At 53.6% G+C, this 17,254-nt stretch overlaps 1 protein-coding gene across 1 annotated transcript; it reads left to right on the forward strand.

Moving 5' to 3' along the window:
* Positions 1-3,676: 3,676 nt before the first annotated feature.
* Positions 3,677-8,489, forward strand: CRYBA1 (crystallin beta A1). Its single transcript, XM_033518920.1, is given in 7 exon segments — positions 3,677-3,900; positions 3,902-3,914; positions 4,655-4,719; positions 5,632-5,750; positions 7,305-7,446; positions 7,827-7,969; positions 8,092-8,489. Coding segments are annotated over 7 exon segments (648 nt in total). The 5' UTR covers positions 3,677-3,882; the 3' UTR covers positions 8,240-8,489.
* Positions 8,490-17,254: the final 8,765 nt, after the last annotated feature.

Here is a 17,254-nt window from a genome sequence, read left to right on the forward strand (position 1 = left end):
GCGAACGGAGCGGGGACACGGCCCCACCCACCCGCTGCACACCCCCACCCGGCTGTGACCACCGTGCGGAGCGGGACACACAGCCCGGTGCGCACCTGGGATCGGCCCAACCGCCCGCACGCAGCCGGGAACGGCGGTGAGCCCGCAACCCCCGCAGACGCGCCCCCGGTGTGTGCACAGCCCCCAGTGTGTGCACAGCCCACAGTGTGTGCACAGCCCCCGGTGTGTGCACAGCCCCCGGTGTGTGCACAGCCCCCGGTGTGTCACGGTCACACACCGTCCGTCCAGCCGGCACTGCCCGCACGCACACCCCGACCCTCACATACACTCACGTGTTGTGCGCTCGCACTGGGGGCACACGCAGACCACAATGCACACACGCACTCCTGGGGTTCTCCTTTTGGGAAGAATCCCATTAGGAACAGGGATCCAAACAGGGAAGGCTCCAGGCTGCCGGCCGGAGCAGGGTGACTGGTGCCGGCTGGCCCCGGTGCGGGGAATACCAAACTGGCCATGGCAGAGCTGTCTGTGGAGCCATTCTGCAGCTTCTCCCTCAGCACCTGTCCCCAGCGAGAGCTGTCAGCCTGCAGGGACTGACTGAGAGGACAGTGGCTGCTCTGTCCAGGAGACAGCCCATGGTTAACAATGAGCATCTCCCAGCACACCCAGCAGTGACAGCAGCACAGTCTTTGTTACACCCTTTCCACTGGTGTCCAGCTTTGGGATGTCACACACAGCAAGAATCCTGGGACAGATGGTTTCAGGATAAGCCCTGCCATGTCAGTGCTGGGACAACCTCCCTTCCTATCCAGTGTGGGAGCAACTGGGCCTCAGGAAGCTGGAGTGAGGCTTTGGGAGCAGGGACCCCAGAGAGAGGCATTCACAAGCTCTTTCCAAAAGCACTTTTCAGGCAGTGCTCAGTTCTCTGATTGGGAAGCTCAAAGACATGATAGGGACAGTCCCCAAGGTACCCCAGGGGACCCACTCCAAACCCCTGCTGCCATCCTACCATTGCTGCCTGAGCCATGTGGTCCTGGCTCTCCTACCATCAGGCTGAGCCACTTTTGGGACACGTCTGTCTGGGTGTCACAAATCTTTCTCCCTCGTGGTGGTAAAGCTGGCTGTGATTTCCAGCCTGCAGCCGCTGCCCAGGACACGATCCCACAGCAGCAGCAGAGCAGGACACATGGGGCACGGTGGAGAAAGCTGGCAGCTGAGCAAGGAGCCCCGTGCTGGGCCCTGGCCTGAGGGATGCAGTAGTGGAGGAGATGCAGCCCTTGCAGGGGCGGCAGTGAGCGCAGCCGCCTGCTTTTGTCACACTGTCCTTTGTCCCAGGCACGTGGCACCAAGAGCAGGGAGCCGCAGCCATCCAGAGAGCAGGGATGGAATTGAGTGATCTGGAGGGGCAGCAGAGCCCAACTGAGCTTTCAGGAGGGTTTTCCAGCTGCAGTGGCAAGGGAACACACTTTGTGTCTGCTCCTCTGCCCTGCTCCCTGGCACAGGTGGGTGAACAGCTGGTTACAGCCTGTGCCAGTTCCTGCTTCCTTATCACACCGGGCAGGTGGTGATGTGCTGATGCCTCTTGGAACCACCGAGCTGTGGGACAGCACCGGGTCCCCAGTGCCACACAGCCCTGCCACCAGCAGCCACCCACTGGAGCCGCTCTCCTGCCACATCCCCACAGCTAAACACCCTGTGTTTTCCAGCAAGCTGACCAGCTGTTCCTATCCACATGACCCTGTCTGGCTTTGCCAGAAACAGGTTGGGTTTCCCTGAGCAGCTCTCCCTGGCAGGGGGCTCCCCAGGCACCAGGAAATCCCACATCCAAGGAAACTGTCTGTGTTGCCCAGGGTTTTCTATGGAGAAGTGGGACAGAGCTCCAGTGCCAATGGCATTTTGCATGCCCCTGGCAGACACAGATGGCTGGCCAGGGCAAGGGCCTGGAGCTGGGCTGGCAGGGGAAGCATCTGTTTTGCAGCACCGCAGGGTTCCCTAAATAGGTCACTGCGTTTTTATAGTCTCTTGGATCTAGAAAAACCAGTTGTTCCAGACAACCTGTGGACCCACCAGCATCATTGGCTCCCCAGGCACTCACCGCTGTGCCTCCAGGTCCTTGACAGGGGGACACCTGCCCCACCAGTACTGTGAGGAGGGCGAGGGGTTGGGGGCTCCACAGCAGCCTGAGCCATACTGGGGTCCTGTTATTTGCTGAGAGTGACACATCCCCGGCCATGACCAGAGTGGGCTGTGCAGGGGGGCTTTCCCCCCACCTTGCCCCTGGCTTGGGGTGGCTGCCAGCTCCAGGCTTTGCTCTGGGGTGGTTTTTAGTGTGAGACAATTTTCCTGTTGCAAGGGGAGACAGGTACCTGTGTGGGGTGCAGCGGGGTGTGCAGTGCCACACACCCACCGCACACCCGCATGCGCCGATGATGTCCCAACCTGCTCGGGCTGAGCTCTCCCTCTAGTGGCACCAGGCTCCTGGCAAAGCCTCCGCACTCTGGGGTGGCCGGAGCCGTGAGCAGGGTATGTCCGAGGGGCTGGAGCGAGCTGGAGGGTGAGCTCCGAGCTGACCTCTCCGCTCAGCCAGGATGCCCCCAGCCGGTGCATAGGGAGCGTGCCGGGGAGGCTTTGCAGGAGCATCCCCACCACCTGCCCCCCATTTCGGCATCCTTGCAGAGGGCAGCCGGTCCCATTCCCATTCCCTGACCCAGTTTTGTTGGGATGTGGTGGTACTGTCAGCTTGGGGGTGCAGCCCCACGGCTCCGTGTCACGGCGATGCCCCCAGTAATCCCACCCCTATCCCCATCCCGCAGCAGCCAGCGAAGATAAGGACCCCCACAAACCGCAGCTTCCCCCGTCAGGGCAGTGCCCTGCCCGCAGCAGGGGTCCCGCAGGACCCCGCTGAGCCCCACGAGGCCCGTCTGGTCGGGTGCCACCCCGCCGCTCGTCCCCGCAGGGTCCCCCGGGCCGGGCGCCAGGCCGTGCTGCAGGCAGCGCTGACGGGGCGCTTTGTTTTGTGCGGCCGCGGCTGCCCAGCGGGGAGACAAAAGGGGCAGTCAGACGCGGGCGAGCATTGTGCTGGCAGCCATGCGCTGAGGCAGCAGCCCGAGCCGCCACGCTCGCCTCGTGACCCCCGACGGCCTGGGCTGTGCCCGCCGTGGTGCCCCGGGGCCTGCAGTGTCTGCCCCACGGGAGCCCCGCATGAGAAGGGGGCTGTAGGGCTGTGGGGCTGGTGGCACCGCAGGGCTGGGGCCTCCCCAAGGCCATGGCAGGTGTCCTGAGTGTGGGGCTGCAGCGGTGGCAGCGCTGTGCGGAATGCTGGAGCTCGGCGTGGCCGTGGGGACATGGCTCAGCCAGGGCCGTGCCAGTTGTCACCTCCAGCCTTCCTCGCCTGTGATGGGAGGAGGGTGTCCACACACACATGGTGACAGAGAACATGCCTTGGCTGGTGAAGCAAAGTGACAGGGCCTGCTAGACACCCTGCTGAGCCCACCACCCGCAGGGTCTCACGGGGAGGTGTCCCTGCTGTCCCCACGGTGCCAACTGGCGCCAGGGCCAGGCCAGCCCCCAGGCTCACCCCGTGACGGCGCGGTGCATTGCCCCTGGAAAATGCCAGCGCGGTCAAATCGTTGAGTCATTTGTGCCCAAGATTATCTGTGCAAACAGCCACCCCGAATATTTTTTTTTTTTTTATTATCAAAATTTTTTTTCTTTTTCCCTAAGAATGTGGCTCAGACCATGGGGATGAGCAGCTGAAATCTCCAGGGATCAGCAGGACAATGCCAGAGCAAGCATTGTGCTGACGGCTCTGCAAACGCTGGCACCGGTTCCCGGCCAGCAGTACCCTATAAAAGCTGAGCCGCTGAAGTAGGCAAACATTACATGGGCGAAGCAGCAGTAACCGCCTGAGCTAGGTGAGTCCTGGACCGATGCGCACCTCTCCCACCTCACCCATCCTCTGCCAGCCGGCTGGGCAGACACCCTTCCTCCTGCCTGGTGGCAAAAGACACCCAGAGGGACTGTCGCTGTTTCCCATGGCATAAGACAGGCTCACAAGACCCCGCTGGAAGGCAGGGGGGCTGAGAGCCCCTCTATAGGAGGGCACCCCACTCCCGGCAGCCAGCGGCACAGCACGCCGGTTGGCATCTCCCACTGTTAGCTAGGGCTGTCCATGGGAGCCCACCGTGCTTCCCAAGGGACACCGGGCAGGGAGAGGGGATGGGGTGGGTCTGATGGACACTGCCAGGCACAGGGCAGCCTGTGCCCAGGGAAGCCCCCTGCTCTGGCTCAGGGGTGTTTTTCCCAGCAGTGGGCTGGCCTCGGGGAAGGAGAAAGGGGGATTCGGCACTGTGCCCTGGTGGGCGCGCAGCCTCCGTGCCATGGCAGGGAGGAGGGAAGGGGCACTGCAGCGGTGAGACTGGAGCACCCTGCTTTGGATGTGTCCCACAGCCCCCGACTGTGCCCCCTTCCCCATCCTGGGGCTGCCAGGAGGGTCTTGCTGTGACTGGTGTGGCTTGTCCCCAGCAGTGGGGCAGCTGTCCTCGAACAGGTGCCGTGGGTGGTGGGCACAGAGCCGTCCCCCAGCCTTGTGGGCAGGCAGCAGGGATGTACAGGGACATGCTGCAGTAAAAATGGCTTTTCCTTCCTTGTCCAGACACCGATCCAGTAGCAAAGATGGCTCAGACAAACCCTCTGCCTGTTCCCATGGGCCCGTGGAAGGTACGTCCTCACATCCCCTATATTTCACCTTTCCCTGTGTGCAGGTAGGGAACAGGGAGAAGGGCAAAGCCCATCCTCCAGGGCCAGAGAAGCTGCGCAGAGGGCAGCAAGGCAGGAACGAGCACAGGAAACAGGCACCCCAGTCCTCTGCCCAGGGGAATGTGCCTCCTGCCTGCTGCAATACCTCCAGGGTGTTTTTCAGAAGGCTCTTCACAGCACCCCGAGCCAGCTGTGCACTGCTCTTAGCAGCCATTCCGTGAAAGGCAATTACAGAGTCCCCCAAAAGCCGCCGGCTGTTGTTGACCCTCTCCTGTCCATGCAGACAGGGTGAGCGTGGGCAGTGGGCACTGTGGAACAAGGCAGGGAGCAGCCCCAAGGGCTCCGGTGATAGCCCCAGGGCCACAGGTCGAGGAGGGAGCCGAGTGGGAGAGGAGAAACATGTGCACAAGTGAGGAGCATCCCGTCGAAGCCTGGAGCTGTCACGGGAGAGGAGAATTCAGCTGCAGCCCCCCGGGGAGGTGCCCCTCGCCCTTTCCCCCGTTAATCCTCTTTGCCCTAGAGCGTTCGGAGCAGAGGCCGGGAGAACCGCCAGCCACAGCCCTGCCACCCGCCCGTCCCAGAACGGCTCCGCTCCTCTCTCCGGACGGCACCGCTGCCCCGGGAGCTGATGTCCGCAGGGGTGAGCAGGAGAGCGGAGCGGGGGCCAGCCTGCGGCTCCCTCAACACCAAGGCAGGGCGTGGCGGGGCCAGCGGTGCAGGGACACGGAGCCGTGCGGGGCTGTGTCCCAGCCCAGAGGGGTGCCCGGGGCAGCCTCTGCTGGCTCTCTCCCTGACGGAGCCACCCTCCGTCCCCAAGAGGAGCTGAATTGCTGCTGGGCAGTTTCCAACTCGGCAGCTCGCTCTCCGTTCCAGATCACCGTGTACGACCAAGAAAACTTCCAGGGCAAGAGGATGGAGTTCACTTCGGCCTGTCCAAACATCATGGAATGTGGCTTCGACAATATCCGCTCCCTGAAGGTGGAATGTGGCGCGTGAGTACCCGGCTGCCTGGGGAGGGGGCGCTTTCCCAGGCGGGCTGGCTGACAGAGGGGTCCCCAAAGCTGGAGTGGGACCAGCTGTCCCTGCTCTGCTTGGCTGGAGCCATGCAGCACAGCTAAGGGAAGCCAGGCGTGGGGGGATCCCATCCTGCCAGGGCAGAGCAGCCTGCCCCGGGCAGCACTGATACAGAGAGAGGGCCAGAGGACAGCGACAACACATTTGGCACTACCCAAAACCGCTTCCTGCGGTGTTGGACCAGTCAGATTTGGAGAAGGGTTGCCACCCAAGGATGCAGAGAGGGTCAGTGCTCAGTGAGTGGCCTGGCTTAGCCTGGTCCCATCCTGCCTGTGTCATGAAGCACCAGCTCTAGAGAGCCACCTCTTGCCCAGGGCCAGCCCTGCTCTGCCCTGGGCTCTCCCTGCACTGCACAGCTTCCCAGACCAGGGCAGAACTTTCCCGCAGCTTCTCCAGTCCTGAGAGGGGTAGGGAGCAAAGCTGGGCTTCCCCCTGCGCACGGGAATCTTCCGTGGCACAGGCAAGGCACCTCCCGAGCAGCCCAGGGAGGAGGAGTGTCGGGAGCGGTCCCCGCCGTGCGCATCTCCCCGGGGCGGGGAGCAGACGAGATGGATTTGTGCTGCTATCTTTAGGATGTGTAATGCTAATGGGATTACAGCAGCGTGCGTGCTCACGCTGTAATCAGCTCCCTGCTCCCGCTGACGTGTTCCTAATCAGGCTGTTCACCTTGCACAGGGCGGGTTGGCTGCAGGACATGGCATTGGGGCTCAGTTTGGGTCAGTGGCAGGAAACCCTCGACCCCCTCAGCACCCTTGGTACCCCATCAGCAGGGGATCCATGCTCTGCACAGCCCGTGGCCACCACCTTCCAACTCCAGCCCAGGCTGTCTCCCTGCTCTGCCTGTGGCTCTGTCCCCAGCCTTCTTAAGGGGACATCCCCACCCTGGGGACAGGCAGGTGCTGCGTGGGCAGCACCAGGGCTTGCAAAATGTGTCCTGCATGTTAGAGGCATCCCACTCCCCTCTCCTTGCTTGTTTTCAGCAAAGAGGGGAAGGCAGAAGGGGGAAAGGCCATAGGTCCCTGCTCTCTGCTCAGTGCCAGATGGGCTCTGCCTGCTTTGGGCATCAGGAATCCAGGTCTTTCCAGCAGGGTCAGGTTGTAATTGGGAAACAAGTAAGAAATTAGCCTTTGGGAGAGAAGGGCAGGTGGGGCATCCTGAACTGATGCTGTTCTGCATAGATAATGACAGAGCAGCCACGGAGAAGAGCCACCTGTGCAGGATGGGCCCCAGGATCTCCTCATTTCCCACTGCAGCCAGGGGTACCGTGTGGGTGCCTCCCCAGCACCAGATGCAGTTTCACACTCCCTGGTTCTCTCCCCACATCCAGCACCACTTCCTCTCCTCCCAACCTGTGGGCAGAGGCCAGACCCCAACCTCCTCCTCACACCTACATCCTGCCCCTATGCCAGCTCCCAGCAGGATGCCCCGAGCTGCTGCAGGAAGCCCTGGCAGCTCTCGCTCTGTTTTTGCAGCTGGGTGGGTTATGAGCACACCGGCTTCTGTGGGCAGCAGTTCATCCTGGAGAGGGGAGAGTACCCGCGCTGGGACGCCTGGAGCGGCAGCAACGCCTACCACATCGAGCGCCTGATGTCCTTCCGCCCCGTCTGCTCCGCTGTGAGTGTCCCATGGAGCTCTGAGCCCGTTAAAACGTGCCAGGCCATGGCAGTGAGGTTAGGAAGGGAAAACACAGCTACACCAGGGGCAGGCTCAGTGCTTCTCCCCCAAAACCCCAGCAGGATTTGCTCTTTCTGTCCTGTTTTTTAAAGCTTTTGAGGGAATTACTGGGCAAGCTGTACATGACCCGAGCTAGGGGACAGCCAGCCTGACATAGTAGCTGTGGCATAGCTGGCACTTCCCAGCCACTCCAAAAGATCCAGGGTCTGAACAGTTCCCTCTCCAGGAGCCCTCTGAGTAGGGAGTGACAGCCCTGCCATTCCCACCCACGCTGGGGAGGGACCCACGACCTCCCCCTCATCCCCTGCTCTCCCCCCCAGAACCACAAGGAATCCAAGATCACTGTTTTTGAGAAAGACAACTTCATCGGCCGCCAGTGGGAGATTGCTGACGACTACCCCTCGCTGCAGGCCATGGGCTGGGCCAACAACGAAGTGGGCTCCATGAAGATCCAGTGTGGAGCGTAAGTGACAGGCCAAGGACCAGGAGCAGCAGGGACAATCCTCTGCCATTACTGTGCCACCACGGTGGGCGGGGGACACCCTGTAACCCCCCCCAGCTTACCTCTTTGTCCTTTTCTTCCAGCTGGGTGTGCTACCAGTATCCTGGCTACCGTGGCTACCAGTACGTCCTGGAATTTGACCACCACGGTGGAGACTACAAGCACTGGAGAGAGTGGGGTTCGCACGCCCAGACCTCCCAGATCCAATCTATCAGGCGTGTCCAGCAGTAGCTCCTCACTTCCCAGTCCATCTCTGCAAGGTTTCGAAAGCTCACCAGCTCCCTCTTGGTGCTAATACTCCCCTCCCAAAATAACCATCCCCTCTCGTTCTGCCACTGCTTATGGAACAACACTCCCAAAACGGTACCGACTGCCACAATTGCCAATAAATGTGACTGAAAGAAAAAGATAAATCAGCTTGGTGTGTGTTTGCTGTTGTGTGTTTGGGACTGAGGTTGCAGGGAGCAGGGAGCACTCTCTCCTATACTTATTTTAAGCTGGGCTGAAGTGTGGTGGGGCTCACACTGAGGGAGGTTCAGACCCCCATGGTTGCACCCTTGGAAACCCTTGGATTTTTCCCTCCCTGCCCTCTCCTTCCCCTGACAAAGTAAAGGACACCTGGATTCCACCCCACCCGTGTACACACAGCTCATGGGCTCAGGCCTCTGGGATCTACACCCAGGCTGCTCCCTGAAAAGGCAAAAAAGAAAGTCACACTGACACCCACAAACTTTAAAATTTTTATTCAACAATTTACATCACTTATTGTCTGTCTTAACGTATTCGATCTACACAAATTTCTTTTTTTTCCTGATAAAATAATAAAATTTGGATAAATTTTGAAGACCTGTCGGTGCAGAATAAACAAAATTTCAGCTAAGGTTTTTTTTTTTTTTCTTTTTTCTTAAACATTTAGTGTGAAGTATGACATCATTGGTAAAGATACATCATGCCATTACAGCTCATGGACATTACCTATCCTTACAGTCCGTGACATCACCCACACCAGCGCAAGGGGCTGCGCCAGACACAGCTACAGCAGGTTTTACACTAAACTCCTCTAGCCACCCTCTCACCACTGGGAAAACGCCTACGCTTTTCCAGCTGGGCACACAGAGTGCATTAACCTAATCAGAAATTACTGGGGAGGGGAGAAGGAAACAAAGACTACCTTTACTGATCGGTGTGGTCGCACACTACAACATCGACACCAAAGAGGGGCTGCCCCTCTCAGCAGGTCAGAGGTAATTCAGCTCCTGAGAAGGTAGAGCACAACCCCTCACAGCAATTTGAATACAAACCAGGAACGAAATGAGAACTTATCGACAGGGAAGGGGGGCAGGAGAGGAGACTGACCCCGCCCGGCTCTGCCTGCAGGGATCTCTCCAGCCCCAGCTCGCAGTCGAAGCATGCGGTTGTGTTTTGCACCGCCCTTAACACTGAAATATTCAGGGAAGGGGGAGAGAGGGGCATCAGTCCCCCCAGTAAACAAGTTGAGGACCTTCAGAGGCTGAGAAGCTGCTGAAGGTGTGTAAGTACACGTGTGATGGTAGATAGAAAAGCAGCCCTGTTCTGTATGAAAAAAAGCTGTCAAGTTAGTACAAATTTCTGCCATGGCGAAGGGAACAGGAGGAGAAAGCTGTCAGGGTCCTTCTCCCGTCACAAAACCCCAATTCTCCCACACACAGGCTCTGGGCTAAGCAACACGTTTCCAAAGGTGGTACCTGCAACCCAATGCGCCTAACACATGAAAACAAAACCAAAATAAAGCTTTCACCCCCCAGGCTGGAGGGAACCCAGTCTCCACTCCAGCCCTGCAGCAGGATAGTGAGGAACCCTGTCCCTCCTGCCTCCCAGTGAGGATACACAGCCGTAGGATTCCTCTTGGTTCGTTTTGTCATGAGAAGCCTTGCGTTTGCCCACACCACCGGCCTGCAGCGCAGTGGACTGGTCTCCATCCCCTCCCCAAAGCTGCTTTGTGTGGGGGCTCCCTGTCCCCATGGGGACACCGCTGGGTGCCACCACCACGCTCTTCCCGGAGACAAAAAAGGGACAGCACAAAGTGTATCAGACACAAGCCAGCACACCCCACTCCCTCCGATTCAATTACTAAAGTAGGCTCTTTAAAATAAAAAAATAATATATATATTTATATAGCTATACAGAGAGATACAGAGAAAGCAAAGGAGAGAGAAAGGCTACTAAATAAATCAAGAAGCGCCAGTTTTCTGCTACAGCTGTCAGCAAAGAACTGTCACCTTACATCATACCCTCCGAGATGGTGAAGAGAATGGAGGCAATGACAGCACAGGAATGCAAAAGAGGGCAGATAAGTCACTTCTGGTAATGAGACACAAATTAAACTTTCAAAACATGTGCATAGCTTTATTCATCTGCTTCAAACTAACCTTTTCACGGAGCTTCAGTGAAACCCGAGTGTGCAAAATGCATTTCTAAAAAATAATGCAAGCAAGCTTTCACATTTACTGTGGCAGAATTACAGAAAGACTCGGAGAGAATCATCACACGCTGGGGCAGGAGATGGAGAACCCAGAATTGCACAGCTTGGAGTTCTAAGTCACGGACTGCAAACACAAGCGTTTGGATTTCGTTAACTTCAAGCAAGGTGTGTTGACTTCTCCTTTACAAAAAAAATCTTGTAAACCCCACAGAAACAAGAACCACAACCTGGCAGAGAATAATTCCCCTGGATAATGGGATCATGGTGCCACAGAGAGCCTGAACTCCAGCAAAGCCGGTTCCAGACCTCGGCTTGTTTTGGCTCTGCAGGCAAACCATGGCAATGCCGATTTTCTGTCCGCAGAAGAGCGAAGCAGCTTTTCTTTCTCTCCCTCCCACTCCCTTCTGAAGTCACAGGTGCCATTGCACAGGACGTCATCCTCAAGCTGAGACAGCCACTACACAGCCTGGAGTTCATTTTCATCCGAAGGGTCACCAGGACACTGAGGAACCCTCGACTGTGGATGGGGAACGGCGCTCCCAGCCATGCCCCCAGCTCACACCCCACCACCTCTCTCCAGAAAGACTAAGCACACATGCAAGGCACATTGAGTCAGATGTACACACACCTTGGTGTGTAAAAGAGCAAACGCTGGCTGAAAAAGAAATAAATTGATGCTGAAAAAACTAAACAGGCAGAGAGCTCTGGCCTATGTATTTGTAGACTATTTTCCAGGCAGTTGTAATCCCCAAGTGTTTTTCCAACACGACTTTAGACCTTCCTTACCCTTCCCTCACTTTGCAGAGAGATACTTTATATTCCTAAAGGATCTTCTATAAATTGTCAAGTAAAATCCCTTTTTCCCCTCCAGTAAACTCCTCCTCCAAGGTACACATCCCCCACCATGGTCCAGGTGTGACCCATAAAGAGGAGAGGTTCTGGACTTGCCCATGCCTCACGGCAGCACCTTGATGCAGTGAGACCTCCCTCCACTGCTCCCTAAGCCTTTTACTGGCAGGTTTGGGCTGGGTGGATGGCTTCACCTCCCTTTTTTCTTGGAAAAGATCTGAGCCCAAGCACTGAGCGCTCCCCAGGTGGAGAAGGAGCCGGTGGGTCCCCAGCACTGGGATAAGGGCAGGACGGAGGCCATGCAATCCTTAATACTGCTGGTTAGCTTCACATTGAGATAAAGCATTCAAAAGATCTTTTTGTAGAGATGACAATTTCCTTCTATAGATAAATTCATCTAGAAAACAAATATATTAAAACCAGAGACGAGACAAAAGCTGACTGAGGTTTTTCTGCTTTACAGGTTACTCAGGCACCTTTCCTGCACCACCAGCCATGGAGGAAGGAGAAGTTGAAAACCTCAGGGATTTGCACTACCTTTCCAATAGCAGCTTGAGAAAAGGAAGGAGAGAAAAATAAAAATAAAAATTAAAAAAAAGCACAGTGTTCTCTCAAGTTAAAGAGTTTTCCTTTGCTTGCATTTGCATAGAAATTCCCAAAGGTCAGCACCAAAATCGGGTCCAACCCTGTCCTACACCCCGGCTCCCACAGTTCCTACGCTTCCCCAGTAGTGGCTGTGTTACAGGAGGGTTCAACTATCTGCAGAGGAACTACATGATCATGTTAAAAAAACAAAACAACAAAAACGAGAAACAAAAGTGCATCACACATTCTTGATTTTCAGGGTTACTTATAGCAGCAGCATCAGCATTAATCCAAGACAATGAACGGTTGTAGATTCATTCTTAAACGCAGCAACACTTAATGAAATGTCTTCGGGGAAGGGCATAAGAGGGTCCTTCTCAAAAGGATAAAAATGAAAATTAAGACTATTCAATATGGACAAAAAGGAGATAAAACAAAAATTAAAAACACAATCTTATTTACATTAAAAAAAACCACATTCTTGTTAAAACATCTTTACAACACCTAAGCAAAAAAAAATATGTTTTTTAAGAATAAAGCAGGAACTCCTAAAGCAGTATCCATTTTTGGAACCCTTATTTAGCACCTGAGGAAAGACCGTATGGAAAGCAGACAGGCTGGGGATTTTTTTGTTGGGTTGTTTTTTGTTTGTTTTTTTAAGAAAACTGCAAATTGTATTTTTGCTAAATGTTCAGAAGTTCGCAGTACACAAGTTTCATACCACAGAAAGAAATGAGCAATTCCTTTTTTTGTTTGTTTTCTTCTTTTTAAAGATCCTCTACTCATTAATAAGGCTGTAGAAAAGGGACACTGCTATCTTACAAAATGGCTTTAGAGCTCTGGACACGAAGCTTTCTGATTAACAGTCAAGATAAATCCAGCTCAGCATCCCCTGGTGAGGGAACAGGCAGGACTCTTGCTCCAGTCCCAGCACAGGGAGTGGGCTAATGCCCAGGACATGAGGCCACCACAGGGCTCTCTGACCTCCCCAGACGTCCACAGCTTTGCTCTCCTGCTGCTTTAGAAGATCTCAGGTGGGACAGAGGAGCCAGCCTGACCCGGGGGTGTAACATGCACTGGGAAAACCTTTCAAGCTCTGTAATACCTGGAAGGCAGCACATCAAGATCTTCCCACCAGCCCTGGTTCCTGCTTCCCAGCTGTGTGCACTAGGGGTTTCCCACATGGAAAAATGCTCTGGTGGTGGCCAAACCCAGAATTACTCTGGCTTTCTTGGCTATTCCACCACACCCCAGCCCTTCTCCTGCCTTACACACCAGTGTGAAAACGTGCAGCAGCTTTAAAGTGGGTGAATCTTTGTTCTCCCTCCTCCCAACCTCAACCAGCTCCCTTGTAAACAGCCTCTAAAAAAACCTATCACGACAGATGGACGGACAGAAAAGTCTTCTAGGGATGAGAAAGTAAGATTCCTGAAAGCTTGGGACACCACAGCAATTTACTGAATCAAGATCAAACCCTGGACACACAGGAGAACTACCAGCAGTTCTGGCTGTGAACACCATTGCTCCCAGATGTCCCTGAGGTAACCCACTGGCCACTTGGGAAAGGACACTGTGGTGCTACCGTAATGCTCTCTGGAAGGTGAAAGCACTAATCACACACACAACTGGGAGCACAACTTCCAGCTCTCTTTTTTTCCTAGCAGGAAGCAATTTTCCTTTCCCTTTAGCTGGCTGGTTCACCCATCACCCGCTCCCAGCCACCAGACTCACAACCTAGTGAGAATTGGGTTTCTTTCCACATTTCAAAGAAGTTCACAGCAGCTAGGAAAGGCAAGAAGTGTGATTCACCAGCTCAGAAAGGTTTGAAGTAGGTTAGTGACAGAATCCATGCCTTGGGGCTACCCACTGGTCAGGACAGGAGTGACAGAAGATTTCTACCAGGTTTCACAGAGGACCAAGGTGCATTTAAAACAAAACCAAACTCCAAGCAAAGCTTGAAAGCCATTGCTTTGCCAATCCACCAAATGGGTGGAGTGGGAGAGAGCAGAAACTGAAGGCCCCAAACCACTGTCATGGAGCAGCTGTTAAATCATCTCTTGGAACACATGAACACTCTGTGATCCACCAAAAAGCAAGCAGATCCCAAGCTGGGTCTGGCTGACACTACATGCTCTAGTCTCTATTAAACAAGAACCTGTATGAGAGACACCCAGAAGAACCTGCTGGCAGAGGAGAGGTGGGGAGTGACCAGAGGAGAAAGGAGACAGCCCCCTGATACCTGTGCAGGAATCCTCACTCCAATAAAGACAGCTTGGAAAGGAAACCAGAGGAAAAGGACTCACAATGGTAACAGAAATAAAGAGAGAAGCCTTAACCTGAATTAGTATCTTCATAGCTAATAAAAAAATAGGTCATGATCTCACCCTTAGTGCCGCTTTCCGATACTACACGTACTTAGGGGGTTTTGTTTTAAAACTTTCTTTACTCAGTGTAATGAAAACAATGGCACAAATAAATACACGCTCGCTCTCCTCACAGGTCAGATGCTCGCCCCCACAGACACCCTCAGGTGCAGACCCAGGACAGGAGGCTGCTGCTCCCCTTTCTGGGCTGTATTTGGTTTATGCTACAGTACTAATACTCTGAGTCAAACAAAAAAACAGAACAAAACATGAGACTTATCAGTAACACCTTATCATTATTTCAATGTGCTAAATTAATCACAGCTCAATTTCAGTTTGTTTTTTTTTTCTTTTTTCTTTTTTTTATAAGTTTACACAAAAATAATCAGAAAACAGATTAAATATTAAGATATTTTTAATAAGTGCTCAGTTAAGAATTGTGTGAGGGCTTGGGGAGGACTGCAGACAGCGACAGGGTGAGTTACACGACAGCATGAGGAAGTTCCTTCCATGGTCCTGCCTGCCTCTAGGCAATAGTCTATCCCAGAAATACCAGGGAGCCGGAGCTACAGGAGCTCAGAGAGAGGAATTCCTAACTGCTTAGTGCTGAGCACACGCCGTGGAGCTCATGGAGACACACAGACAGACATCTGAACAGAGAATGGTCAGAAATACAGCAGAAAAGGTGCTGCCGAGGGTGTTTCTGGATGGGTCCTGCTGGCGAGGCAAAGCCACAGAGATGAGCATCGGGGAAATCCAGCCCAACCCATCGCTCGAACCGTTTCTCTCAGCATTTCTTTTGCTATTTAGGTGACAGATTGGACTAGGCCAAGATGAGAGTCCTCAAATATTCAGCAAGACTCAGACCTTTCTAGAGGCGCAGGGTTAGTGCTTCTCAGCTCCTGCACTGCCCCAAGCATGGACCTGGGGCAGGGGTACAGGACAGCACAGACCCCAGGAAAGCAAAACAGGGTGATTTTGTCTTTTTTTTTTTTTTTTTTTCTTTTTTTTCTTTTTTTTTTAATGGAACCCAGCCCTTAAGGCGACAAGTGACTACACAAGGCAAATAAATACTCAGCGGAGCCTTAAAGCCAGTAAAACAAACTGGAAACTTTGCTATTAGCCTTCAACTTTTTGAAAATAATAATAATACTAAAAAAGGAAAAAGAACATTTCTTCCACCTTCACTTTCCCAGCCCCACCGTCCAGTTTGTTCAACACTTTAAGGCTCAGGAACACCCCAGCTCTTCAGCAGCAGAGCTGGAGGTGATTCTGACTTTTGGCAAGCAGTTGGGAGACTCAACAGAATTAAAAATAGGAACATCAGAGGACTAGATGTTGGGCACATCTGTAAACATGTTATACATCTCAAAGTTACACACACCTGTAGAGGTGGTACAGTTTATAGGTGAAACAGAACTATTTGCAACTGGCCAACCACACATTTCTGAACCTGGACTGATACAATACATGATGACTATATAGTATCACACTCAGTATTATACTATATAGCTTTGGATACATCAAATGGAGTAGGCAATCCATAGTCAAATGTTCAAGCGTGGCAGAAAGCAGGCGTCTTACACAAGGTACAGAATTCAGTTTCATTGTCCCACCATGAACTCAAGTGTCTCATTCAGGAACAATCTTATTAAAAGTATAAAAACAATTAAAAAAAACCACATGCTACATACTCCTAGTTAAAAAAAAAAAAAAAAAAAAAAAAAGCAATAGAATCATAGAGTATTCTGAGTTAGAAGGGACCCATCAGGATCGTCGAGTCCAACTGCTGGCCCTGTGCAGGACACTCCAAGAATCCCACCCTGTGCATTGTCCAAACTCTTCTTGAACTCAAGACAAGTTTGGTGCTGTGACCACTTCCCTGGGGAGGCTGTTCCAGTGCTCAACCATCCTCTGGATGAAGAACCTTTTCCTGCTACCCAACCTAACCCTCCCCTGACTCAGCTTCAGACTATTCCATCACTGGTCGTGAGAGTGAAGAGATTGGTACCTGCCCCTCTGCTGCACCTTGGGAGGATGCTGAAGACCATAATGAGGTCTCTCTTCTTCTACAGCTGAACAAACAAAGTGATCTCATAAGGCTTCCCATCCAGAGCCTTCCCCATCCTCATGGCCTCCCTGGGATGCTAATAGGGGTCTTTTTTATACTGTGGTGCCCTAAGAATCTGAGGTAGGGCTGCACCAGTGCAGAGCAGAGCAGGACAGGTCATGCTGGGCTGGTGCCCCCCAAGACATTGCTGACCCAGATCCAACAGGCCATGGACCAGGACCCCAGCTCCCTTTCCATGGTGCTGCTCTCCAGCCTCTCATTCCCAGTCTATCCAGGTGCAGAATCCAACACTCACCCTTGTTAAATTTCATAGTTAGTGATTGCCCATCTCTAATTTGTTGAGAGCTCTCTGCCCTCATGGGAGTCAACAGTTCCTCCCAGTTTAGTGTGTCAGCAAAATTAGCATTTCTTTGAGTCCTGAATCCAAGTTGTTAATGAGATGTTGGAGAGAAATGGGCTGAGGATGGAGCCCTGTGGAACCCTCTGGTGACTGGACAGCAGCCTGATGGCTTGATGTGCAGATCCAAAACCAAAGGGAATTCCAAAGTGTTGGATTTATCTATTCCTTGTAGTGCCCCAGAGGGTCCAGTCTCATTTTAGGTGACACCAACTGCTGCTGATTTGGATTCCCAGAGGCCAGGATTAGGCCACAGTCACCCACAATGAGCACTGGGTTCAGGGGGAGCTGGGGTTGGCCAACAAACCCATTTCTGCTTTATTTATTTCTTGCTCTTGCACTGGACCCTGTGAACCTTCCAGCTTTTAAAAAAACCCAGAAAAGCTACCCAACCCCCAGATGATTTAGACACTTTACACAAGCTGCAACAGGACAGAGGGGTTACACAGCTGGAGCCTGCACTCTGCTCAGCCTTCCCTACCACTGCTAGGAAGCTTTCCTTTCCCTGGGATTTTTTTTT

The sequence above is a fragment of the Parus major genome, chromosome 19 (assembly GCF_001522545.3).
Source record: "Parus major isolate Abel chromosome 19, Parus_major1.1, whole genome shotgun sequence".
Lineage (NCBI taxonomy): Eukaryota > Metazoa > Chordata > Aves > Passeriformes > Paridae > Parus > Parus major.